This window comes from Balearica regulorum, chromosome 22, assembly GCF_011004875.1.
Source record: "Balearica regulorum gibbericeps isolate bBalReg1 chromosome 22, bBalReg1.pri, whole genome shotgun sequence".
Taxonomy (NCBI): Eukaryota; Metazoa; Chordata; class Aves; order Gruiformes; family Gruidae; genus Balearica; species Balearica regulorum.
This window is the reverse complement of record NC_046205.1, coordinates 6,990,568-7,017,645: the sequence shown is the minus strand read 5'-3', so window position 1 is coordinate 7,017,645 and position 27,078 is coordinate 6,990,568. Positions and strand designations below refer to the sequence as shown.

Genomic DNA, 27,078 nt, shown 5'->3' with positions numbered 1-27,078 from the left:
TGGCGCTAATAGAGAAGCTGTTCCTCGCAGGATTGCCTTCCCGGAGGAGCTCGCTTCGCCGCAGCCTGCTCTTCCTTTGGCTGTTCATGTATCACTGGCAAACCGTCAGCGCAGAATTCCTCTCCCCCCGCCAGGGTAAGGACATTTGGGTGACTGTTACAATGACCTCACGCATGCCATCGGACTCGCGCTGTGCCAGACCTCTGCTCAGTCCCTGCTCAGGAAGTACCAGCTTAAAGTGCCTTCCTGAACCGGGGGCTTGGGGTATAATCCAGGGGTGCCCGACGTGCGGCAAACCCCTCCCAGACGGTGCGGAGACCCCACAAAATCCCTGGAGCCAGCAAGGGGCGGAGGGCCGCTCCTTATCCTTTACGAGAGAGTTGTTGCAATAAGTCACCCAGCAAATCTCTCCCCGTTATTTGCTGGTTGTTGCTTGAGCCCAGCCAAGGTGCTCGGCCCCGGGCCAGGCACGTCGGGAGAACAGCCCTTCCCTGCACAGCGGGGTCTCGCTACCCTCCTCACGAGGTCCTCATGGGTGGGTTTGCACTACTGGGACCCCGGAGATCTGAGAATTAACGCCAAAGATGCAGTGTGTGCGAGGAAACCTCGCCCTGCTGCTACCCTCCGTACCCTGCAGCAGCCTCTGGGCAGGGACGCTTTGGCTGCCAGGCCAGGCACCCTCGCCTTTACCTTCACACGTGGGTGGAGGTCCTTCAAACTGGAGGTGAGTGCCTAGTTTGCAGGTCAGGATTTCACTTCCGATCAGGGTAAAGCCAGGAAGGCATCTGTACCTCACTACGTCACCTACAGACGGAAACAGAAAACATCTTCACCCAAGAGAAGGATCAATTCGTTAAGGCTGAACCGTGCCCGGGGACGAGGGTACGATGGGGCGCAGAGACCTCTCGACCGTGCCTCTGCCATCGAGCTCTGGCATGACCGTGCAGAAGTAAAAGGCAGAGAAAGGCACGCCAGAGTCTCAGCTGGGATAAACTGCTGCCATGCCGCTGAGACTATTATGATTTGTGCAAGCATTTCGGGTGGAGACTTCCCTCAAAGAGAGCAGACAGCGAGAAAAGCTGCTTTAAAAAACATCTCGGCTACTTCACTAGTTGCAGACACACTTAAAATGTGGATGTAACTGAGAGCAACAGCAAAAAATACAAAAAGCACAGTCGATACGGGTGAAAGGTTCTCAAAAAAATAACAACGGCCTCTCAGCTTTCACACACCACTTTGTTTGAAACACCTGAAAACTATTATTGTGGCAAAGATTTCTGAATGCTGCAGAGCAAGCTCAGGGCTTTCACAAAAGCCAGAGCACTTCTTCCGCACTGAGAGGGGAAAAGCCCTGGCACAATCGGATCAATGTGACTGTCAGCTGTTGAGCAAGGTCACGCACATCTCCCCGTGCCACACGCAATTACACACGTGAAGATGTCTCCTGAAAGGCCAGATACGGGGTGACAACACGCCTGTGTGTTCCTGGGGGCCCTACCAGCAGCTGCTGAGGGGGAACGGAGGGCTAAGAGGACCAGAGAGGTACCTATGTTAAATTCTTCGTTCTCGGTGATGATTTCCGCGTTGGGAACGATGGTCGGAGGCTGACATCTGAAGAGCTGGTAGGCTGAGGGAGCAAAGGAAGAACAGCGGATGTTAAGCTGGGGGTGGAGGCAGCCACGGCTCTCTCGGTGCTGAGCACAACAGACATCAGAGCAAATCCTCCCTCTCCACAGGCAGAAGGAACTGGGAAAAGCCCAAGCAGCCCCTTTCCCCCATCCCCAGAGCCTACAGAGATGGCTCCAGGTACCTGTGCCCCAAAGCAGCTTTCTCCAGTTTCTTACAGCTAATGGGAAGCAGATTTTTGTCAGTCTGTGGAGACGCAGGTGCCTGGACAGCGATAGCCCGTTCGGATGAACATTGAACGATGACCGACGGGTGCAGATGTGGGGTAACGTTACCGGCACATTTTGGGATACCAAGGGGAAAGATCTTGGTGGCCTCAGTGGAATTAGGTCAAACACAGAAGAGGGAGAGTCTCAGACTGCTCCAGCACCAAGTCAATTATGCTAATTATTCAGAGAATTTCATCCTTACCACCTGTCCTTGAACAGAGATCACAAAACTCACTGATTTACTTTTAACTTGAAATTATTCAATAATTTCTTCTGCAAATAATTGCAGGAGTGCTAATGTTTTCAACTGCCAATCCTCTATGTAGTTTGCAGTGCACAACGTAACCCACGCAGGGTTGATGCCAGTGCCGCACAGAAGGCAAAGCAGGGCAGACCTTGCACTCTTTGCACAATTAAGCGTTTTTTTTTTTTTCAGGAGTGCCCTGTGGCTAAATAGGAAGAAGAAATCCAGTTGAGGAGCAGAAACAATTCCTTATGGCTCACGCACCTGACCAAATACATTGCAAATAGCAAGTTTTCCCCCCAAAATTAAAGATCAGCTAACACTGAGCAAAACAAATGCACTGCTTACAAGCATGTGGGTGCATAAGGCTTGAGCACTGTGCTGCTTATGAAAATAAACACACAAGAGCTGTGAGCACGGTTAAATTGAAAATATAGTACCGGGAACTAAATGAATATTAATGAAAGACATTTTCTGCTATTTGCTCAGCACTTCTCTGCATCTTTGCTCCCCCTGCACCTGACCCTGGCCAAGCATAACTTCCTCTGAAATTTATATCAGCCCTTTAATTTAAGATACTGGAGCTCAAGCTGCCACTGAATATTAATCCTTACTAACTCCACGATGTCGAACTCTTCACACCACGGCAAGGCTGGCAGCCCTGGCAGCAACCTTAATGAGACTGCTGCTGCTGCTGCAACACACAGGAACAGAAGCAGACGCCCCGTTGTCTTACCCCAATTTTCTTATCCCCTAACCCAGGGTAGGATAATACTTTCCCAAGAAGTGTGTAGGAAAACGTGATGTCTGGAGGTCCGGGGAACGGGCTGGAGGGAACGCAGCCGCTTCTGGTTAACGTGAGGGACGGGCTTACGTATCCCACGTGTGCAAGGGGGAGGAAAAAACAAACACATGCTACTACAGCGAGCTAAACTCAGCTGCGGGGGGGTCAAAGGAAAGTGCCAGCTCTGTAATTGGGACAGTCAGCCCCTTCTTTGCAATCTACCACAGGAGCAAAGAGACGAGCAAAGGAGCTGGGAAAGCCTGCACGTGGGCTGGGAGAGGAGCGAGAGGCACCAGGGGAGAACCCTTCTGCTACACAGCAAGGAGCCGTCCCGGGAGGGAACACACTTACTCGCAATCTTTTAAACAGATGTTTGACAGTGGGGGAAGAAGGAAAGGAAACGGTAACAAAAATTTAAATTAAATGCTATTTAAAAAGTGCTTGACAGCATCTATTGAAGTGGAAAGATAACCCAGCGTTTAAAGCATTCATCTCTGCTCACACCAAGAGGTGTGATTAAGATGGCTTCAGCATATGGGTGATACAGCACCGGTAAAGCTCCTTTCAACAGCACATCCATTTGCTCTCACCAGGACAAAACAGAGCCCCGTCCTTGAAACCACACCGGGACCCCCTTGAGTTACTGTGCCATAAACCCCTCTCCCATCACGCTCACACATCAGTTCGGGCTGGCACCTGAACTAACTCGTTTAATAATAGGTGCAACATCATCATTTTTCGAGGGATGCTATTGAATCTTTAAGCTCTGCGAATCATTCTTTTGTTTCCCTTCCTCCACCCTAAGGAAACGTTTCTTTGCAGGCATTTAAAAGGGCAATGGTTCTCTGACACGGTGCCGACCGTCGCTGTACAGGAAAAGACAATTTAAAGCTGAAGAAGGACGTCTCCTACGTCCTAGATCTGCCAGCATGCAGACGCAGAAATGAAAATATACATTGCTGTAGATCCCGAGGAAATTGCGTTTCCTGCAGTTACACCCCAAAGGGTGAAACCAAAGATTTAAGCAACTGCACTGCCTGAGCCGGGTGTGAAAATTCCCCCCCGGCTCCTGCACCCTTCTTGGTGTGCAAGGCACCAACACGCAGAAGAGAGCCTGGGAGAGAGAAGAATCTCACCTCAACCACTTAAAATCTCTGGGGTTAGGCTTGATACTAAAGCCCCATGTATAAAGGGAGCAATAAGCCAATAAACGGCACTTTTTAATAAAAGGCCAAGCACTTGCTAGGGCGTCCGGCTGGTTAACAGGTTAGAAACGGCCGCTGGCTGCGCCGATTCCTACCAGCACCAACTCCAGACCTCTCACGCCTGCCAGTGGCTTTAATGCTCCACGTAAGCCATAAGCTAAAGAAACATCAGCATAAAGCGTTACTGAGATTAGAGAAGAGCAACATACGCTGATGGGCTCTAACCATAGCGGTGATAGTATCTAATTCATATTACAAAAGGAAGTGTTTGCTGAACTGCAGCAGTGTTTACATACTGCTCATTTCTGAGCCAAACTGCCTAAACCATAATTTTTTGCATAACTGTTATATACGCACCATTGTCTAGCAATATAAATCTTGCAGTGTTTTGCAGCAGTAAACCAATTCCCTCCAAAGCCTAGCAAACATTCTTTAAATTCAGCCTATCCATATAACGCTTGTCTTTTGGAACTGAACATAAGCTAAGACATTCTGCGCAGATTCATTGTGTAATTCATATAAGACTCTGTTGACGTCGTTGCCAGCAAATTTCCAAAGCAAGAGGAGGTCTCCGTTTGCACTTTCCAAAAATCCCAGTACTGCCGTAGGAACTTGTTAGCTAATCCAATTTAAAGTTGGGCTCCTGGTTAGTGGTGGAAAGCAAACGCTCTCATTTCAACGTAACACCCAACATCTCTCTAGCGTGAGCTGCACTCACACCGAGGAATCCCCAGGTAATTCAGGGATTTACAGGAATCCTTTTCCTCCCCAGAGAAATGAAGTCACCTCTCAGCTGGAACACAGATGCCATTTAAAACAGGACACCGAGATGACCCAACTGGTTTAGCATAGCATTGGAAAGGCAATTCTGCATCCAGCCAACCCTGCGGGGAAGGAGAGCTTTAGGCAGACAAAGCGGAGCCATCCATAATGGGATCCGCCACGGAGAGGACGGTATTTACAGGCGTCGCCTTGAGAGAGGCGCAGGGCTGGCACGGCTGTTTGCAGGCGCTTGATCTGTGCTTGAATTATCACGATACAGATGGATTTCCACATCTGCACAGACTGACCACTTGCCAGCGCTCCATTGCATAAGAGACCTTCCATCTCAAACCTGCGAGAACTGGGCCCTTTGGGCAAGACTTCAGGTAAAAGTGTGGTTTTTCGCATCTTGCCCAGAACTAGTCCTCCCCACAACGAGCCACAACCGAGCCGTGCCCCTCCACGCCCCGCAGGCAGGTATAAAGCGTGTGGTGCTCAGTAAGCAATACAGACCATAGAAATAAATGGCAAAAATCCCTCCGTTGGCTGCATCGCTGTGGAATTTCATCAGGACCTGATTGGAAGAGCTTTGGGCTGATTTCTTCGCAGAGTTGCCAGTGAACACACCAAGCTGTGGGGCTGTTTGCTGTGGACCATCCCTAAAAATTGTATGTCAGACACACAAGAAAAGAGCATTATTACACGTCTTTAATCCTAGGCAACAGCTAACCTCCTACACTGCATGCACAGGAACTCCTCCATGCTCTTCCTTCCTTGTCCTCCCTTTTCTACATCTTTATTACAGTCTCAGCAGCTCCCAGGGCAGCTGACCTGGACCCCCAGCCCCCCTCCCCGCTCCATCATAGCCAGGATAATCTCCTCTGGCAGCGCAGTGATCACCCAGCAGACAATTACAAACACGATCTTCATTTTTAACCTTAGAACTTGAAGAATTAGGGTCAGTTTTCCAAAGGAGTTTCACTCCCTGTTTCCATAGCAGACACTGAGATCTATTTTGAAAATCAGATACTGATTGAGCACTACAAGCTCAAGAATTTGGGCAGAAGCTCTTCAGCCAGTTCAGCTACGTGTGCTCCCTTGGCTGACTCAAGTTGGTAATACGCCATTTCTCTTCCCTTCTCCAAACAGGAAAGGAAGATCCCAGCCTGAAAGACTCCTGGGGTGAAGTCCTCAGCACACGAGAAATCAGTGCTGCTTCATTAACCACAGCAGAATTGCGCCCATTTTGCATCAGAGGTCGCAGTTCCCAGTTGCTGCTATTTAAAAGGCGGCTGGGGGTCACGGCCGGTTCCAACGCCGTCCCAGCATTGCCGCCGCAGGCTGGGAGACCAGCTTGGACTGCAGGGCTGCGTGTCTCTGATTGCAAAAGAAAAACCGAGAGGGCGCTGGTAAATGTAAATGATTTACCAATGGCTTTTTCTTCATTCAACCTCTATCCATAGACAGGTAGCCAGAGATAAAGCGCAAAAGGAAAAAAATGAGCCCTAGAAAACTGTCAGAGAAATCAGAAGCGAAAGGCAATTCCTATTATGCGAGTCCAAACAAGATTCATTTCAACTAAATTCAGCTTGAGATAAAGACCCCGTTTACCATTCATAAAGTCTCCTCTGTAAAGCCCCTTAGGCTTCCCAAGAGATGTTTCCTTATTCCATTCCGCAGAGCGTCTCGGAGATGAAGGGCCAGGCTGACGGAAGCGTCCAGCAGGACGAGCGGGGCTCTGCCGCCAAACCCCCTCCCGCCGCGGCTGGGACGCCGGTCTGCATCCCCCGGCAGCTCGGCCCCTGCTTGTGCAATTGTGGCAAAGCGGTGGGACAGCGACTGCTAATCCCAGGCACTGCGGGCATCTGGTGGGCTTCATTTTAGCGGCTAACGATCACAGAAGTTACTGGCAAGACAGACCTACAAGGTCTGACAGGTGCTGCTATGTGGCCAAGAGTGGGACTGCTCCCTGTGAGCTGTGCAACACCGAGGGCAAAAGCACCGTGAAAGCTAAGGATTCCTGTACAGACTCCCCTCCAGACCCACAGCGTGACATTTGCATCACTTGGCACGAGCGGCCAGTCATCCAGCGGTCATTCCCGTCACCGACCTTGCACTCCCTGCCTGCATTTTTCAGGAACGTAACGTTAACAGGTTTGGAGTCAGTCGCCTTGTCCATTCTGCTAGCCCCTTGCGGCACATGGTCCTTTATCTAAAGGCTGTGTATCAAGCACCTGGAGTTAAAAAAATTCCAAACCCTCATCCCAGCGTCCCCAGAGGATGCTCCTACTCTCAAACACAGCACTACCTACGCACCGTGGCAACGGGTGCTCTATTTATCAGCAAGAGCATCTTTCTGAAACGGAGCCTCAGCAGCAGCTCCAGTCAGTCCTCACACCTTGGCTGTACCCACCAAACAGTGATGAAATCGTTGTAGGGCTCTGTTTGCAGCAGAGTGAAGTTGAGATGGATTCCATATCCCACCGGCACTGTAAGAAGCCAAGTGCAGTCCTGGGAATTGGGGTACTGGTTGGGGAAGCCAGGAGAGTAAACTGTACCATTTTGGGTGGTGACGTTCCCCCCACAAGGCACTGCAGATAATCAGACAGAAACACAAACTAATGAAGAAATATCCCCCCAAACAATAACTCTTAGAGATCCTCTATTTCCCTTTTTTCTTTTTTTTTTTTGATAAAAAGATAGCAATTCTGGATACAGGAGGACCCAGCCCCAAGATCTTGGCCTAGCATGCCTCGAATAATTCATATCTGTCACAACTACATCTAACATTTTCAATTTAATTCCATTACAATAAATTTATTAAGTGCTTCAGAGCTGAAAGGAGACTGCCAGGGCGTTGTGTACAGATGTGATAGCCAGGTGCGCAAATAAACTTTATCTTATGCCCCGGTAAGAGTCTTTGGGCTCCACCAGCTGTCTGCACCCATGCGTGGAAAAAACAGCTCCTGACAAGATCACACCAGTGGGCAAATCTACCCACTGGTTCATACAGCACAGCCTGGACCAGAACCACCGAGCAGCTGGCTTTTCACCGAGTACATCTGAGCAGGGGGGAAACGATGATTTGTATGACAGCAGCATCCAATTCATTAATCAAGATGACAGTTCTATTGCACTAGGTATCTTCCAGGTCCAAATGAACTTGCAAACTAAAGAGAGGCAATTAGAAACAGCCTGGGCGGTGAAAAAGGGGCACAGAAAGATGACAACCTGCTGAAGGCAGTGCAGGATGGCCACAGCAGGTCCCTAGGTCTGAAAGTCCCGTGTACGGGCATCGGCTTCTGGTCCTCCCTGGCATGGAAGTTCAATTGAAACGATGGTAACATCTGCAGCGTGTTACTGGCACGGAGTAAGCGCAGCCAGTGTCCTCTGCCTGAGCCAGCTCTGTTCTAGAAGGCACGCAGCTGTATTAACCCAATCCTTGGCTAAGGCCAACCCATCCTCCCTCCCAACACAACTTATTAATTCAGGCTCAGTGCTCAACACTCACTCTTTTTCATACAGGAGTAGCTCCACGGACTTCTACCACCCTGGCCCTGGCTTGACGTGCCAGATGTGAGGTTAGAGCCAGGTTCCACACGCTCCCTGCCTGGTTCTGCTTTCTCACGTGGTCTGGCACGCTGAGAAAAGCGTGTGTATTTATATAACTCCGTATGCTTGTTTTCTGAAACAAACACCTGAGATACCTTGGGGGCCAAGTTCCTTTCTGCCCTGCAAAGCAGCAGGCAGCCTGCTGATCACCAGAAAAACTCCCTGGAGTGGTGCTGGAAACCTCGCCCTCTGTGCATTTATTTCAGAATTACAGCTTCTCTTTTAATTAAAAGGGCTTTCAGCTGTGACCTGTGTCGGAAAGGTGAGGTGGTTAGCCTAAGGCACCACGTCCTCGCTGCTTGCCGCTATGCAGAAATGGACCATTTAAGGAGACAGCTAGAAAAGGAAAGTGCTGTGTCGACTTTAACAGCACCAGCAGCCCACCAGATGTGCACACAGAGGAAAGCAGCAAACGGTCCAAAACGTACCTAAACCCCTCACCCCTCTGTGCTATCGGAAGTGCTGCAGAACAAGCAAGCTACTTAAAAAACACAATAAAGAAGGAAGAATTGTATGGTTGTGGCTGGCAGAGCTGGTGCCCAAGGTAGAACAGGGCGTAATCCTGCTACCACCAGCACCCAGCTGAGCACGGGACGGTTTCTCAGCTAATGCACATCTCTGTTGCACTGCTGGGGTCACTGAAAGACCAGCTGAGGATTTGGTTCTTTATGCTTTGTGTTCTCTGGGGTTCAAGGACTTAGGACTTAAAAGAGGACAAATATCACCTCTCTCTCTCTCTTTCCCCAGTGCGCAGTTCTTGCGGACCAAGCGCTGTAAAGAGGCTGGGATAAAGGTCAGTGCTCCTGGGAAGGGCTGTGGGAAATCTTCAATAAGCAGTCTTGAACTTCTAAAGGGTTCATAGGAAAGCCTTCTAAAGTAAACCACACAAACCTCAGCCCATTTGCCCAAAGGATGAAAGGCTGAAACAGCCTCGTTGGGGTTTGAAAAGAGAATTTGGATATTTGCGCTTCGGTGCCTAGAAGGTAGATCCACTCCTTCAGCCTGCAGGGTCCTGCTAGCACGTGTGGTCTTCAGAAAGGAGACCACGTTCAAGGTTACTGAAGAACTCCCATCTGGATCATTTTGGAAGTGCCACACTAAGGAGACTAGACAGGGACACGATCTTCCCACACTAAGAGCTGCAAGGGTCTTTTACGAGGGACCACTTTTATTTACCAATGGTAAGTCAATGGAAACTGAACGGACATTGCTGACAAAATAAAGCAGACTATTATTATTACAACGACCCTGGACCACTTCATGCTGAAAGCACAGCTCCCACTGGCACCGGCCGAGTGACGGCTAGAGACAGTCCTGCCCCACAGCACGGGAGTCAAACACACCGCCTCAAAAGATGCACCTTGGTTTTGAACTGTTCAAAATGTTCGCTTTGACTAGGCTGAAATATGCTGAACATGAACTCAGGGGGAACATGCTTCCACACCTCAGGGCTGAGGCTTTATTCCAAGCGCACATTCCCAGCCTGTCTCCAGCGATGCTTTTGTTTCCAGAGAAACTTTTAGCCCAATTGCAAAACAACGATGCAAAAGGAGGCCAAGAACAGAGAGCTGAAGCCTTTTCTCTCCCCAGAAATGCCCGTCCGGGTGCTCTCCGGGTGACCCCCAGCCATACCTTCACACCTGGGCAACGGGTGGTCCCAGTTCCTGTTGGTGCCGTGCTGACAGGTCAGGACGGGGTGGCCGATCAGCTGGTAGCCAGGCAGGCACTCAAAAGAGATGGACTGGCCAACGTTGTAACCGGCTCCTCTCACAACACCATTAGCAAAAGGTTCAGGGTCAGGGCATTCCTGCAGCTCGTAGGCTGAAAAAAAAAATAAAAAAAAATAAGGAGGAATGTTTCATACTTCGTATTTTCTCACAAAAGTAGGAACAGTACACCCACTGTGCTGCTTGGCTACTTTCTCCTCATTCAATGATTTAATTGAAGGAGATAAACTTTAATGAGCCATACACACATCTGCATGAAGGTTGAGGAAAAATCCTGCTGCTGCTTTGCGGAAGCCTCAGACGGGACACGGGGGTCTGCCCTGGTCCGCCGCAGTGGCAGCGCCTGTATTCACAGAGTCACCCCGCACTTCACTTCTAATTGGGAAATCTGCCTTGTCTTTCAACAAAACGTGGACAACCCTGATGACGAATGCAAGTCAGTTGGTTAACATGTTCCACCTGGCATTATAAATTATTGGTCAGCCTTGCTAGAGCTAATTTGCATAGCAATTTCCATGAGATTACCCAGAGTGCCTCACAGAGCACATTCCTTCCTAAATTGTGCAGCAGCGCATGAATTATATGGCGCATGAACAGGACAGCCAAGACAAAATTAATGTTTTCAATTAAGTATGAGTAGCGGTTTTTATTGCTATTTCTGGGGAGTCAGCCCTTTGTCAGTCCTTGGCTGCATCACGTGGCTGAAGACACACGCTCCATCCTTCCCGCTCCTCAGATCTCTCTCCCGGGCAGTAGCCGGACCGCTTGGCTCCCAACTGCCGCGTAGCAAAGCCCATCCTAATTTTATTCAGTATCTGCCCTGGGCAGATCCTTTGCCCCTTCATATTCCCGTATGCCAAGGACAGGCGGACAGAGAAGACTAAAGGGTTTCGCAAAGACACTCATCGACGTAGAGCTGGGGGTCAAGCAGGGCTAGAAGTTCACATTCCCTTTCGACAGGGTGAAGGCTCACACAGGCAGCCCCCATCCCGCACCTTCACAGAGCGGCAAGTCCTGCGAGAGAAGGAGACTTCCAGGGCCTCGCTCTGCTGGCTGCGGAGACCGAGCGGCTGCTGCTCAGAGGACATCACGTCCAAAACCGGGGAGCTGCCTGAGGACTCAAGCTGGGCAAGAAGGTAGGCATCTCCACTCCCCCACCATCTCCAAAAACCGTACTGAGTGCATCTTTTGATTGCAGTGACTTATTTCTCTACTTTCCCTCCAGGTAGCCATGCCAGCCCCACTATTACATCGCTTGGCTATTTCCTTATTTACCCAGTTCCCTCCAGCCCGCTCAGCGCAAGGCTAGGCTGCAGCTAAGGATGCGTTTGGACTTCAGCTGAGACTGAAAAGCAGCTGCAACATTCTAGAGCAAACTCAGGGCTGCTGAGGACTCTTCTCTTTGCACAGGACAGTCAACAGAGCCAAGATCTAAGTGAATCTGCCTGGAATTAATTCAAAGGCATTTCACTGTCACAAAGCACTCTAGGAACATTTGTTATTTGCCGTAGGCATAGGTCCGGGTGAACAGATCCCAGTTATTAGGATGAAGCACGGCCTTCACGTAACACCTTTCCACTCATTAGGATTAAGTCCTCATGGAATTAATTCAACAACAGCAACAACCGTGACGCCTACCCTCGCTCTGCTGCCCTCACCATTAGCACCCAGGGCCAGGACTGTCCCGCTGCTGCTCGTTCGGTGGCCTCCCTTACCTTGGTACTCCAGCTTGAAGCCCGGCTTGTTCTGCGAGTGGTCGCTGTGGAAGTACACAGTGGTTTCATGAGATGTCGACAGGAGGGAGCCTGGGATTTCGGTGCCGCTGAACCGCCCGATGACGTTACTGGTGTCGTACGGCCCGTTGCGGATTTCCACAAAGTCGTGGTTCGGCTCAGTGGAGAAGTTTAGGAACTGGATGTGAGCACCTGGAGAGGAGGAATGAACAGTCTGCCTCTAAAGCTATACTGGAGCCGTAGCACATCAGCACCGCTCTCCCAGGGATGCCCAATATAACCCGGTCAATCAGCAGGAGTACATTTACCACGTTGGAGGCAGAGGGGGCCTGTAGGTGTATCTGCTGGTTTCAGAGAAGCTCAGGCTATAGCCTGTAGTCTCCTGCTGCTGGAGTCCCGCACGTGCCTCTCCCTCGGCCTGACACCAGAGAAATTCGGAAGGCAAGCACAGAGCTAGGCAGAACCCCCCTGGCCAGGCTGCGGCCGGCTCAGACGGCAGGACAGACAGACCCACCCGGGTGCTTGGTTTCCCCAGCAGCACACGGCAGCTGCACCAGGAGGAGGAGAGTCAATTCAGGAAACCCGGAGCGTCAGCACTTCTTCCAGGCGTGCAATACTTCCAGCTCCTGGCAGCCAGGCACCCTGATGGGGCTGGGCTGGAGAGGAGCTGAGCTGGAGGTGTGCAAGTCTCTCTCTTACTAAGGGCTGGGGAGATCCCGATTTGGATGTGCCGATGCCTACAGGAACTCTAGCTGAGGCAGGATATAACCTGGCACGAGCTTTGGCCACTTGGTGCATTTATAAAGGGTGATGCAACGGGTGATGTTTTAAGGCTATTACAAACGTGAGTAGTTAAGATGGGGAAGCACGCAGCCACGCTAAGGGAGGATGTTACAGCTGATTCAGAGGCACGCCCACAAACCCCATCAACCTGTTACACTCCACAATGACCTGTAATCACCTTTTGAAAAACTATTTATCATTTCATAGCACCATATAAATGCACGTTTAATGGAAAGTGTGATCAGGAGGTCAAACAACAGAGTTTCTGTAACTCGTCTTGGCAAGCAGTGCATCCAGCACCGACCAAACGGGGATGATGTCTTCCCATCATCTCATCAAAGCAAAACCAGCTGTCTCACCAAACCCCACTGGCAGCAATATCCTCCACGTGCAGTCCAGGTTGCTTGGATAATTTCCTGGAAACCCTGGGCTCAGGAGCACTCCTTCCATCTCTTCTGCTGTTCCTCCACACTGGGCTGTAAAATCAACAGTGTTAACGGTCAGGATCACTTACGGGTCCCTCTGGACGATGGTCACGGCCAGTCGGCTGCGTGGGAAATAAGTTAAAAACTAAGATGAGAGAAAGGAAAGCCTGCGATGGAACTAGCACAAAGTTTGCCAGGCACTGCGTGGCCACGTTACTAACGCACGTGCCTTTCTCCTGCCCTCTGGAGATAAAAACCTGGGCCCAGAGCCCCAGTTTTGGCCATCACAGTGGGAGAGAGACCTGAGCTGCAAGAGGAGAGACGGACGCTCTGTGCTGTCCACAGACACCAACGGTGCACATCAGGCACATGGCACTCGTTTGAATTTTTAACCACCTAAAAAAATTACTGTGAAGAAACAGACTGATCCTGTTTTGACTCCAGTTACCACCACCTCTTTTTGCGGTTAACTGATCTTCCTGGACTGCCATACTTGTCAATCTCTGGGCAATTACCGACAAATATAGAACAGAGTGTTTGCACACTGACTGAAGTAAATTCCCTACCAAGAAGTGATCCACAGATGACAGCACAAAATATGTTTACAAAAGGCATCACATGAAATTTAAACACAGATAGCATCTTCTCATGCTTATCTGGATGACCTCTACCTTGTTACGGTAATACCATCCAGCCGAATACACCCAGGTGTAGTCCTAACACGTTCTGACAGCAAAGGTACCGGTTCCCTTCGTCCAGTATCTCATTACGTGAGTACTTGCTACTAACAAGGCTTCTCCCAGGAGATTTCTCTTTCTTTTTCCTCTTAATGGCTCTTTAATAGAACTACTTCTAAATTATTTAGAAGTCAAGCATCTGGATGAAGTAGACCAAAAGAAAATCAGCAGGCTTCGCCAGGGAAGCAAGCTGTTCTCCAAGCAGAGGAACAACCAAAGCCTGGGTCCCGTGCGGCCAGCGGGGCTCTGGACAGGGTTTGGACACATCGGAGCGGGATGAGCACAGGACTGTCAGCACGGGGTGCTGTGGCATCCCCATACAAGATGATGGTCACTCCCAGTGATCTGCACTTGGCTGCAGACACACGTTTACGCCTCTCTCAAAGGTTGGATGACCTTTTTTCAGTCAAGCGTGATGCAAGCTGAGGGATACGAGCAGACAGGTGGACGGGCGCTTGTACCACTGCACTTGGTCGTGACTGTCCAAAACCCGACGGTCTGAATTAAATCGCGCTGGTGTTTACACTGTGACGGTGCCTAGCAGCCCAACCAGGCAAAATCCTACTGAACCGCGTGACCGATGCTGATTAAAAAGAGAAAACCTGAAACTCGCAGTTGCTGAGCTAGTCACCAGCTAGATGGTAATACTGGGATCCTCCTCCAGGCTGGGATCCCCCAACTCTAATGCTGAGCTGAAGGGCTTCTGATTTCTTTCAGAGCAACTCCCATGGGTACGAGTCCTTTAGCTCAGTCATTCTGCTATAAATGTCTCTTTATTTATTCCTGGCCTGCAGATCATTGGATAAAAGAACTGTTAGCTCTTATAATTACTTTAAAGCAAAATGATGTAAGCTAGAACAGCAGGAGCCTGAAATAACTGTTAACTAAAGCTATTAAATGCATAAATGCCTCTCTCGAAGCTGTAAAATGTGCAATATGAATATTAAACATCCAGATTTGCTAAAAGCAAAATACTGAAAATAATCCAAAAACTCCAGCAAGTCCCCTTCACCTCCGTGCCTCTCCTCCTGGGGCTCACTTCTTTCACGGTGGAAATCACCTGCCGAGGGCTTCTCTCCGGAGGGCTGAAGGGCTGGGCAGTCTCAGCCCCGCTCCTCGCAGGGTGCCGGGGCCAAGAGCTGCCTTGACAAGCGACCCGGTCGCACAGGACCTGCCGGACACCGCAGCGGGGACAGCAAGGCACCAAGCGGTGCGGTTCGGAGGTACCGGCAGGTAAACGGGCTCCGGTAAAAGATGCGGTTTTAGTGATATCAGGATGCACTTCGTAAAAATAAAGCACAGTCTTAAGATCTTTGCTTAAGATGGATAAAAAACCCTCAAGCCATAAAAACAACCTACTTTCAGTACAAAGAAGTTTTAGGTCTTCCCTTTTGAATGAATCTTTGTTGAGGAAATCTTTTTTGTATTTTAACTTTTATACTATAGCCACATTTTAAACACTCAAAACAAAGAGTTCTGGGCAGCCCATAGGGACTTTTTCATTGAAATTTCCCCTGTAACAAATGAAGATTTTTCCACACTCCACTTCCAGAACAAACCTGCGTTTCTCTAACTCAGACCTTTTCTTTTCTTTCTTTTTTTTTTTTTTTTTTTTTTTTTTTTTTTTTTTAAGAAAAGCGCTATAACTGACTTCTAGGTACGAAAGAACAAGAGTCCTACCGATGCAAAGCGGCGGTGGGTAATTCCAGCGGCGGACAGTGCCTGGCATGCAGGAAATGTGAGAGTGGCCCTGGAGCAGAGGAAAACAAGACACAGGGTTTGGAGGGTCTCCCTGTACCCCAGGGGTTTGTTGTCGCCCTTTTTGTTGGAAAACGTCCGGTACCTGAAGCGCGTAGCCTGGTTCACACTGGAAAGACACGACATCGTTCACTAAATAGCGCTCGCCGATCTTCAGGCCGTTCCCAGGGACGGGGGGCTCCGGGCAGCTGGACAGACCGACGGCTGCGAAGGCAAGAGCGAGATGAGTGCCGCAGGGAGCGGGATGGGGTCTGTGCTGAAGGAACGGAAACACACACCGTCGTTGTATCCCATTCCCCTCTTTATCAACCACCTCCACCACGGACACTGGGTGGGAAAGTCCCGTGGCCTCTGGATTCTCAACAGACACTCCAGACCACGTGGCGTTCCCCTGGGGTACACGGTATGTCCAGGATCCAGAGGTATTCACGCCTAGTGCCTTCGCTTTACCTGGAACACACTTTTTTTCACGTACAAAGGTATCACAAAAATCACTTTGGGATTTGTGGCCAAAAACGTTTTTGACTGAACCCTAACGACTCAATGGAAGAGCTGCATCTGCGACAGCAGGTCCATTGCGAAGCAAAGACCGACTCACTCTGAACGAAACGCAAACCAACACACCCGCCACGAACCCTCCCCACCCGCGGTCCGTGTGTGCGTCACGCCGTAAGCACCTGTACCAACCAGGCAGCACCCGGCAGAGGATCGGAGAGGACGCGAAGGAGAGCCACCACGACCAAGGGCATACAGTATGTGTTGTGTGAAATTTGTCCCTCCCTTTCTGGGCAGAAGCAGCACGGTTTCATTCTCCAACCCTGTTCTTCCCGTTTTCAATTACAGATTGAATTTACCATGACATATAAGCAGCAGTAAGCGCGGCTGGTCCTCGACGGTGCTTGCAGAACAGCCTACGAAAATTTCATTCAATCCCATTTCCATCTGAGCTACATTTACAACTGGGAATATCCTGCTGCAAACCCAATTAACAATCCCCGAAGTCGCGTGGCAGGTGATGTGCTCTCCTTTACACGCGTGCCACCCCCTCTTCCTTCTCCAAACGGAGATAAAACGAAGAGCGGCGTCTGCAGTCACCTCGCACCCACCGCGGCTCAGCTGCCTGCCAGCAACCTCCCTCGCTCTCCGTGCTGGCAGCTGCCACTAAAAGATAACCTTCTGCGCCGCTGCAAGGGCTGATGCTCTGCTTAAACTCCACAGACTGCAGGCTGAGCCGAAAGCAGATGGGGGGGAAAAAAAAAAAACCAACCAACAGAAACCAAGAGAGGAGATGCTGACTCTCCTCCTGAAACGCGAGTCACGCTTCCCAGCAAGAAAACACGTAGTTCCTCCCCACACATGGCTGTACTGCTTGACCTTCAGAGAGAAAATAGCTTTAAATAACTTCCCATTCAGATCAGCGGGCACTGAGTTTCACTCAGTCCCAGATCGTCCTTGCTCCGCTTTGGCTTTCCAGCATGTAGAGCTAAGAGCTTTGCTTGAGGAATCCAGCGAGGGAGAAAAGGGAGGAAAAAACCCTTGGTGTTTTAGCTCATCTCAAAACTTCCTTGCAGTACCTCTAACAGAACAAAGACAAAACCTGGGGCTCAGAGATGTGAAATTGTGATGGTACAAGCATGGCAAAAAACCCCCAAGATTTCTGGCTGCCCTGAAAATCAACATCTATTAATTTTCTCAGCAAAGAAACCAAACAAGCCTGATAATCCCAAGTCTCATGAAAAACCTGAACGTGATTGTTGCAATGGGGTAATAAGATTCTCAAAGAACTTATTGATTGCAACAGAAATGGAAAAGAAACAGAGTCACAGCAAGAGAATTTCTATAACAACATTCATTTCTCCAGCTCCCAGAGAGCAATCTGGGGCACACTCTCTCTCCCCAATCTTCTTGGTTGCCGTAATCTTGCTGGATCCATTAATACACTTGGTTTCAATCCACAAGCCCAGTAAAACCTGGGAAGCTTAGTACTAGCTGGCCCTCTAAAAGCGCACCGTCTCTGCACTCAAACAGCTACGCCACTTCTGTGGACGTTTTACAACCTGAAATGCACTTTCAAATCTATTTGCTGCTTTGGAAAAAAATAAACAGAACATTGGTTGGCTTCAGAGACAAACACAAGATTTGTGATCAGAACCAACCGTCAGACACGGCGTCCAGCAAGAAACACTGATGTCTGCATCGCCCCAAGGAAGACTGCGCAAACGGAGACAGCAGTCCCAGCACATCTCCCGTCAGCTCGCCATCGCTCCTACCCACGCAGGAGCCGAGCCAGACCATCGCCACGCGTGAACCGCTCCCCCGAGAGCTGCGCAAGGACCAGCCTGGCTCCTGGCCCTGCCGCACCCGTACCGTTAGTACGCTGCGAGCGCACGAGCCCGCGTGCCCTCCTGGCTGCTAGCTAAGCGTTCAGCTTCGATGTGCTGACCAGAGCTGAGAGCCGCCATTCTGCACCTGCTTGCTCGTACGCTGTCTGCGCTGCTGCCGGACTATACGTGAGCGATTCAAGCCCTCGGCACAGTACCACCGGCGAGGTAACAGCTGCCGTCACCGTGACCCGCTGCAGCTTGGCTGTGGCACGCCTTTCCCGAACACGCATCCGCTCCAACGGCGGGAATCAGAACACAGACGTGCGGGAGAAGGAATTTTTGGCATCCCTACCCAAACCTGACAGCCCTTTCCCAAGGGACTCTCTTCCCTGCCACGTCTTCCAGTTTTAGTCAGGTTTGTTCTCTTACCACTGAGGGTTTCTTTTTTTAAACCCTGTCTCTGTGTATCATCATACATAATGATGTTCTCAGGTCTGGATATCCCAGAACTGAATGCAGCTTTGCATTAGACCTGCCTGAAGCAAAGCGCTGCCGTTCTGTTCCGATGTTCATCCTGCCACGAAAGGATGCCCAGAGCGTTCGTGCAGTCTCCATCCTTGGAGTTTTTCAAGCACAGACTGCATACAGATGTGTGAAGTGAGTAATCTGGTTTTACCTCATGCGTGACCCTGCTTTCAGCAGGAGGTTCGATGAGATGACCCCTGAGGTCCCTTCCAGCCAGAAGGACCCTGGGAAGCTGTGTCCGGCCCTGCGTGCTGTTTCCAGCAATGACCAGTACTGAACGCAAAGAACAGGCCGTCCCTCCCAGCCTCCGGCAAACATCGTTTTAGGCACTTCCCGAGCGAAGATTACAGCGCTGTGTCAAACAGGCCGAGTCTCCTTAAATTTTTAATACTTTGGCCTCTGCAACTCCTCCTGTGCTACAACCCAGAACCCAAACACGTGCTACAGAGTGCATCAGCAGCGAGATGAGGGTCAGCCCGTGACCCCACTCCTCCTCCGCAGCTGGAGAGCAGAGAACCACACATGCACGGGCCTTAAAGCTCACTGCCCCTTCCCCACTAAGGAGCTTCCACTTCTACAAGGCAACGGCTCCATAACCATTTCCCCATCGCTCAGAGAACTGCAAGATCAAGGCTGAATTGCTCTTACTTTTGTATTCCAGGTGAAAGCCAGCAGCAGAGACGCTGATATCCGAATAGAAATGCAGATAGAGCTGGTTTGAAGTGCTGTTCAGCAACGCAGGCACCGTAGTTCCTGGGAAAACAAGAGGTGCACAAAGATACTGAAGAGGATTCTTTTTTTCTCCTCCGTGTCCTCGGAGACTAACTGCAGAAGAGGCTGAGAACAGAAAGTCCTTTAACTTAACAAGCTCTGTTGGTTTTGATCAGGTTCTAATGAGGCCAATTGAGAAATACCCAAGGCCTCTCCGCAATGGCCTTTTCAAAGTCTTCTGATGAATTTCATCATGTGAAGTTTTACCACTTACAGACCAGACAGACTAAAAGCATCGAGAAGGGAACTGGTGACGAGAAACAGTGTGGGTGGAGCGCAGGTCCCCCGCAAGGTCTGGGTTCTTTCTCCTGCCTCGTTCCCTGGAAGCTGTTTGCAGCAGCAGCTCAAAGCAGGTCTATCCCAAACGCAGCTCTGGGAGTCCCAGAGTCCGCTGGTCTTTATGCAGGACACTTCTTACCAACCTCAAAGCGCTTTGAACACATCTGTTCGTTAAATAAGCAAGAATTGGGGCTACTGGTTTGCAAGTGGCTCTGCTGTTTGAAAGCTTTACGATGCTCTTGGGCTGCTTGCTACTCCTTGCTCTCCTAAAAGCCACGGTCCCCACTGCTGAGCAGAAGAAAGGTGGTTTTGTAGCCCTTCATCCATTTTGGTGCAAATCAGGCTGGTTAGGTTAACCTGCCAAGCACAACAACCCAGCAGTGCTGTGGGAACTCCTACTTCCAAGTTGTGGAAGCGCTCATGGGTTCTTCCAAAAAACCCAAACCTAACCCACTGGTTTTGCGTTTAAGGCTCTCTATCAATACCTTCTGCAGGAAGACAGTAGTCAAATACCCAATTCAACCAAGCATATGATTCCCTTTAACAACATACTTAAATCTATTCTTAGTTTTTGAAGCATTTAAGCATATGCTTAATTTTTATGTACGTGCTCAAGTCCAGCTGATGTGAATAGGAATTAAGCATGCACTGATGGGCTTTGCTGAACGTGATGCTGAACACGTACCAGAGAAACTTCCCAGCATGGTGGCTGTGTTATCTCCTCCATCGAACACTTCTAGGGAATCCCAGTTCTGCTCAGTAACAAAACTGATCACCTGTATCTGAAGAGAAAAAAGAAAAAAGTAATAGTACAAAGCCTGCAATCATGCTAATAAATCAAAATAATATCAATGAACAGGTCACTAATAAAGTTAGCAACACGCTCTAAGTCAGCACTGCTATTTATCTGTGCTAACGCACTGGCAAAGTTGGAGACCTGTTGCCTTTGACCACCACCACCGCCTGGGTTGTACAGCGATCTTCCAGAAAACTCCACGCTCCGAACCTCCGTATCAGGGGCGCTGCTTCTGCTGCTGCAAAGGGACAGCCCCTGTAATTTCACAGCAGCTGAGAACCTGAACCTTTTTTTTTCTGTATTGAGAAATCTCCAAAGACTTTTACAACACTTTCATATGAAAGCAACCACCAGCAACCCAAGAGCTAAATTAAAAACAAAGAAACCTGCGTTAAACCACAGGATTTTTTTAATCCGTTGAAGCTTCTGCAACTGCCTTGTTTCTCAGCTTTCAGTCAAACCACTCAGGCTGCATTTTCAAACGTCCCACCTTTCTCGGCCATGCCCCATGAGGCTTGGAGGCTTAAGGAACTCTCTAGACTCCACCAGTTAGAACTTCGATGCAATCCTCACACGAGTAACACCACGAGATTTGACAAATCTGCACTGACGCTGACAAGCAGCTCTTGTACTCCAGCAAAGATATACATGTAATTGCAGAGATTTGTTTTCCTCAATTGCCATTAAAATGGATTCTGCTTTTATTCCTAAATACTGGGAGTTCAAAGCATTCAGTGGCCCCTTAAGAAAACTATGCTGCGCTGTACGTCAAGTTTGGTGAACAGCCCGAGAGAGCCCAACAGCAAACCTGAGAGAAAGCCAGCAGTATTTGGGGAAAACCAGCTTTCATTTATAAGCTCTAGATGAAATTTTCAAACACTGGGCACCTCAAATTACACCTCTAGGCCAACAACCTGAATAAACAGGACCCGTAAAGACAAATCAGGAGTGCGAGCGACTCGCACAACTTGGCCCCAAACAAAAGGCTTCGTTTCTTGGCACGCGACCGCAGTTGTTCGGCTCCACCGCCGGCGGGTTTGGGGCGAACGCGGCAGCCTGGGTAACCCGGCAGGCAGATCTCCCTTTTCCTCCAGCCTTCCCGCGTCTGCGTATTGCAGAGCCTCAGCTCTTCGAGGTCCCTCTGGACGCAGATTTCCTACTAAGCCTAATGCTTCTGATCTGCGGTCGTCCTGTTGAATTCGATAGAATTACTCCCTTAAGCGCGGAGCTCAGCAGGACACGTTTGCCGGACCGAACGCCGTGAAGAGATCTCAATGCGCTGCAAGTCTCGACCGCAGGTGCACGCACACACGTGCACACACCCTCCCCTCCCGCCGGTAGTTTGGTGAAGCCCCCCCCTTCCTTTTTTCCTGCAGTGTTCTTATTCTGAATTTACTCATCCACTCCAAATATCTCACTTGCCTTTGCCCTGCTAAACACAAACTAAACCTCACATACTTAAAAAAAAAAAAAACCAAACCAACCCCATTCTTTCTGCCATTTTAACCTTTTCCCTTCTTGATTTATTCTGAATAATAAAGCAGGCTATAAAGTTCCCGCAAATTTTTTTTTTCCAAAAAGTGAAGTTCACCTAGCAGAAATTGCAGTGACCCCTGCAGAGCCATTACTGATCACACTGACCAAGTCAACACCTTTCAGTCTGCATAATTACACCCCTATTGTGATTTACATTATTGAAAGAGAACGTGGATTGAGAATGTGCATTTTGTTTGCTCTTACATTTTCTAAATTATTTATTCTCCTGCCCCCCCCCAACTTAACGGAATAAACATTTTTAAGGTCCTAATTCTAGTCTGACATGTGGATTCACAAGGGATCTGCATCTATTTACTGCCATGTATATAAATTAATTCACTCAGGAAGGTTTGCTACAGGAATGAATAATTCATGGCAGAAGTGCGAGCTCGTACACTGATTACATAAAAATCCTGCTAGTGACTCGCCACTACCAAGAAAGCTTTAATTTCACCTCCTCCTCTGATTTACAGTTGTTTAACCTTTAATTGTTGTACAAAACGAGGGTAAGCTGATACTTAAATTAGTATCTAATAACTGCGAACATCTCGCGCAGAGAAGCGGGTGGGTGACTGGGGAAGCGGGGCCGATCCGAGCGGGCCAGGTCACACAACCGCTGCGCGGGAGCACGGCAGGTCCGGCTCTGCGGCCATCACCCTGCCTCTGGGCTGCCCCCCAACCGACAGCTCCTACACGGGGCTTCACTGTGGCTGTTTGACTTCCTGGGGGCCAAATGCCTTTTTCTCCCCCACAAAAGACTTCCAGCAGAAGTCCCAGTGCAACAAGCCGATGCGATCCGGTTTGATGTCGAGGGCTGACGTCATCCCGCGACCGGTCTGTGTCTAAGGGCAGAGCCGCGGGTCCCTCGGCACACCGACGGCGTCGCGTCCCCCACGCGGCGCAGAAGCGGAGACCCCAGCGCCGGTGCGGGTCCACACGGACTCTCGCCGAGCACCAGAGGAAGGGGTCACGCTGCAGGACCGCGGTCCCGCCCTTCACCAAAAACTTCCCACTCTAGACCTGGAAACTGGACTCAGGCTCTGGCAGTGTCAAAGCTCAGCCACGGGATACAGCACACACCATTCTGTTTGCCTGCAGTCTGTGTTAGACCCCAAATTATCTATTTCCCTTGCAAGAGATCACATCCAGAAAAAAACCCAAAAACCAAAACCAAAACCCAACCTTTAAAACACTTCGGCATTGCATTTTCCAGTTTGACATGCGAGAGCTGCATTTGCACAACCAAAGAGGTGAGAAACAAGTACTTATGAATAAAGACGTGCTTTTAACAGCCCGCTGTAATACCCACTTTCCTCCAAGCTTAGCAGACATGTGCAAAACCAGCTCCGCAGGCTGAGAAGTGGCAGCGAGCATTCAGAACACAGCAGTGCAGAATACAGACATCTACTTGCAACGCTTTAAAAATTAAGTGAATTATCACCTCCCGATCCCAGGAGTCCCAAACAACTTGCAAACTGCCTCAACTGTCCAGACGTTTGGCTGAGCTAAATGGATCCTCCTGCCACGGAGGGGGGGTTTGGGAACGGCTAAGATTTCAGATGAACTTGAAGATACCAACAGTGAGCTCCGAGGCTTTTGAAAACGCTATTTTAAATGGCTTCAGAAACAGAGTGGAATTTGCTGGACCGGGCACAGCAAAGCCTGGCAGAGGGCACAAATTACTACTCCAGGCTCGCGCTGTTTCGCCGTGAACCCCCCGGTGCTGCTCCCCCCGGCTCTGCCACCCCAGACCCAGGTTCAGGTTTCGGTTTGAGTTCTGATGGTGGCACCAGGTAAGAATCCCCGTCTGGGAGAGCAGAACTGTAATGCGGCAAGGCAGAGCTGATGTTCCAATAAAACTGCTGAGAGAAACACAACTGCTGCGTGCCAAGACCGCGAGCGCTGCAGAGAGGGAGGAACCCACCTACAAGTCTATTAGCTAAATACACGATAGAGAAATAAAAGCACTTAATGAACAAAACCTCACAAAGTGGCGTAAAAAAGAAGAAAGAAGCCCTCTGATAATGAGGCCCATGGAATGAAGGAAGCATTAAAGAATCCATCTCGTGTGTGTCAACCGATGTCAGCGTAACGCACGGTGAGATGCCTCCTGTGAGGACCAGGCGCGTGTGTGCTGAATGGGAACTTTATCTAAGGGTTGGTCTCTGATGTCGGGCTTAATTCTCAACATCCTCCAGCCTGCAGGACTATTCCTGCAGAGGAATGATAAGGACCACAAAAAGACCCGAAGAGAGAGCTCATTTACCTGGAGACAATGAACAGCAAAGCTGTAATTGTATAATCATACTGCTGCAACTCTGCTGGCATAACAAATCCACGCAGGCACTCCGAGCAAGCAGCTCTTCCTTGGTGTAGCTTACACTGCTTTCAACATTGCATAATTAAGCAGTATAAAGATATATGCCCAAAATACCACAATTATTTTGTTACACCAGCAAACAGCCACATGGCTCCAGTTGATTTCCCATGGAGAGTGCCTCCAGGAGGCAAAAATCCATTGAAATATTACCCACTCTGGGCAGTCACAGTGTAAATGAATGTCTGATTCCAGAGGATTACACATTCAGCCGATCTCTTTCCTCTGAGCAACTTCATAACACGTGGCCTCTTCAAGCGCACCAGATACCGCGCGTTCTCCTCTCCAGCTCATGCTGCGGCGACAGCCGCTGACACCGTACCTGAATCCCTGCTCCTTCGGGGACCGTTATCTTCCACACGCAGTTGAGGCTGTTCAGGTACGGCTCAGGGAAGCCGGGGGACAGGATGGTACCTTTGCGTTCAGTCAAATTCCCACCGCATGGCACTGAAATAAGCACAGTAATGCTTGAACGTGGAAGGACATGGCTTTATACTGAAACATTCTCTTTACAACATCTGTCTACAGACAAAAAAGCAAGCAGAATTGGCTCACGATTAAAGAATAAGATTTATACGAATAATCCTCTTTTCAGTAACTCACTATAACTTCTAACACCGGCAGCGCACAGCCCTCCAGTGCGGGGGACGCTGCGTGCATCAGCCCACGAGACTCGCTCCCGAGGACCTGCTCTCCTCCAGGGGAGGTGTGAGCAGCTTTCAGACAGATCCGATTTACACGAGATGCTGTCCCGGACCCCACAACTGAGTATTGGATCAAAAGTCCCTTCCCGGACATTTGGGGTTGAACATTCCCTTGCTCATAGGCAGCTCTGGCTTTTGTATCTGAGAAGTATGAAATACGGGGTTTTCTTTTGTTGGTATTTTGGGGTTTTTTGTTATTGTTTGGTTGGGGTTTTTTTTAAACCATCCCAAAGGATGGAGTTTCTTTTTCTAGCACAAATTGCCGACCCATTTTGTCTTTTCCTCCCCCAAACCCAAAGATACCTACCCACGCAGGTGGGTACCGAAACGTTCCACTGGGCCAGTGCCCCGGGCATGGTGAGGCACTCGATGCTCCGGGAGCCCTGGAGCGCGTAGCCAGCGCTGCACTCGAACCGCACCACCGCCCCCACCGCGAAATCGCTGCCCAGCCGCCGGCCGTAGCGAGGCTCCGGGACCGAGCTGCACTGGGTGGCACTGGTCCGAGGAACCGCTGGCATTGCGGACAGGAGAAACCAGCAGGTGAGAGCGCAATTACAAAGGAAAAAAAAACAAAACGAAACACGGTTAGAGCAAACATTTTGGAAATACTGAGTGCCAAGTTAAAGATCCGTTAAAAACAACACAGGAATCTGATTATATCTAAACCCCAGAGAGCGGCTGAATCCAAAGAGAGCATTGAGAAGAAAAAGAAATAACGTTTCATTAAACTTCAGTGAATTGAAGTGATAGTTGAAATAAAAGCAGCTAGGACGTTACAGAACCACGCGTGCTTGCTAAGATGAGACTGTTTGCCTTCAGAGTACTTATAATCACATCAGAAAGGTCATTTCTAAATAGGGAAACCAAGGCATTCAGCAACGACTTTCCAAAAAGCTGGTTTGCCACATAAAGCTAGAGCCTCAGCAGAAAACCCTTCAGTGTTTCTCAGCTCGCTTGGCCTCATTACCATAAAGGACAGCAATTTTAAACAATCTTCTTCATGACGGGAAGGGTAAGAGAAAGAAAAGGGGAATTTAAGTTGTGATGCTGCATTGCCAACTGTTGAAATTGCCTGCGCTCCTGTTCAATACTGGAAACAACAGTCAAAGAAAGAAATGGAGAGTCTGACAGATAAGCGAGGGAAAAACGAGTCAAAGAAATGTCTACTGCTGAGGAGGAAATCAATTTGTATTTTCCTCTGAGTTGCTTTACAATTTATTAGTGTTTAATGCCTGAGTTGCTGGGAAGGGAAAACTGTGGAGATGATGAACACATTAGCTATATTGTTTGATTTTAATTTGATTCAGAGAGATGAATGTCAAACCCACTGTCAAAGGCATCACGCAAGATGATCAGCAAGAAGCTGAAGTCCGACGTGTGTCAGCGGTCTGGGGAGGGGAACGGAGAGGCAGAAAGGATCCAGTGTTGATGATGCGCTACTTTGGACTAATCCAAGACAGCCCAAAGACTTACAGATCTGTACCCCTGCTCAGATAACCCCAGCTCAGCCGTTTGCGACCGACCAGCATGTGCTTGGCCTCTCCCCAAACCAGGGACAGAAGCGAGCCTGGGTGCCCGACCCCGCAGCTCCGCTTTCAACACGCTGCTGCAGGCTCCGGCTCCTTCACCTCGGGGGAACCGGCCGCACACGTGCACCACGGAACGGGGGAGGCTTTGGGAGAGGGAACTCCTCGTTTGCGTAAAAATGAGAGTAAATGCCATGAGAGCCTGGCCAGGCGGATCAAAACCAGGGCCAGCTCTTTCTTGTAACTCGGGCTTTCCATGCAGTAATCGCTGAAGAGTGTGCAGCTCATAATCAGCGTGCAGGGGGGAGGAGGTAATCTTTACTGATTTAATCAAAACCTTTGCTTTGCTGAAATCTTTAAAGATTACTATCAGAACTACAGTTGTTTTACAATAATTAGGCAGAAATTGAAGAGAACAGATCTCTGGATACTACAAAATCCAAACCACGCTTCACTTCACCCCGGAGAAGGCACAGGTTGGCCCTGCTGCCTGTCCCCACTTTACAGTCATGTGCATGAAAAAGCTTGGCTGAACCACAGACAACCAGACAAAGCATGTGGGTGAGAAAGCCCTT

The 27,078-nt window shown here is 49.5% G+C and overlaps 1 protein-coding gene across 2 annotated transcripts in view; it reads right to left on the bottom strand.

The window, feature by feature from the left end:
- Positions 1-27,078, bottom strand: part of CSMD2 (CUB and Sushi multiple domains 2) — a 302,970-nt gene that overhangs the window by 45,661 nt on the left and 230,231 nt on the right. For both annotated transcript variants that reach the window (XM_075773922.1, XM_075773923.1), the window contains exons 34-46: positions 25,285-25,488; positions 24,596-24,720; positions 20,250-20,346; positions 19,163-19,267; positions 15,751-15,869; positions 15,588-15,657; positions 13,105-13,221; positions 11,945-12,154; positions 10,135-10,323; positions 7,304-7,481; positions 5,404-5,549; positions 1,547-1,627; positions 691-804 (exon numbers count right to left, since the gene is read on the bottom strand). In XM_075773922.1, the coding sequence (XP_075630037.1) occupies positions 691-804; positions 1,547-1,627; positions 5,404-5,549; positions 7,304-7,481; positions 10,135-10,323; positions 11,945-12,154; positions 13,105-13,221; positions 15,588-15,657; positions 15,751-15,869; positions 19,163-19,267; positions 20,250-20,346; positions 24,596-24,720; positions 25,285-25,488 (1,755 nt within the window). The remainder of the gene's footprint in view (positions 1-690; positions 805-1,546; positions 1,628-5,403; positions 5,550-7,303; positions 7,482-10,134; positions 10,324-11,944; positions 12,155-13,104; positions 13,222-15,587; positions 15,658-15,750; positions 15,870-19,162; positions 19,268-20,249; positions 20,347-24,595; positions 24,721-25,284; positions 25,489-27,078) is intronic.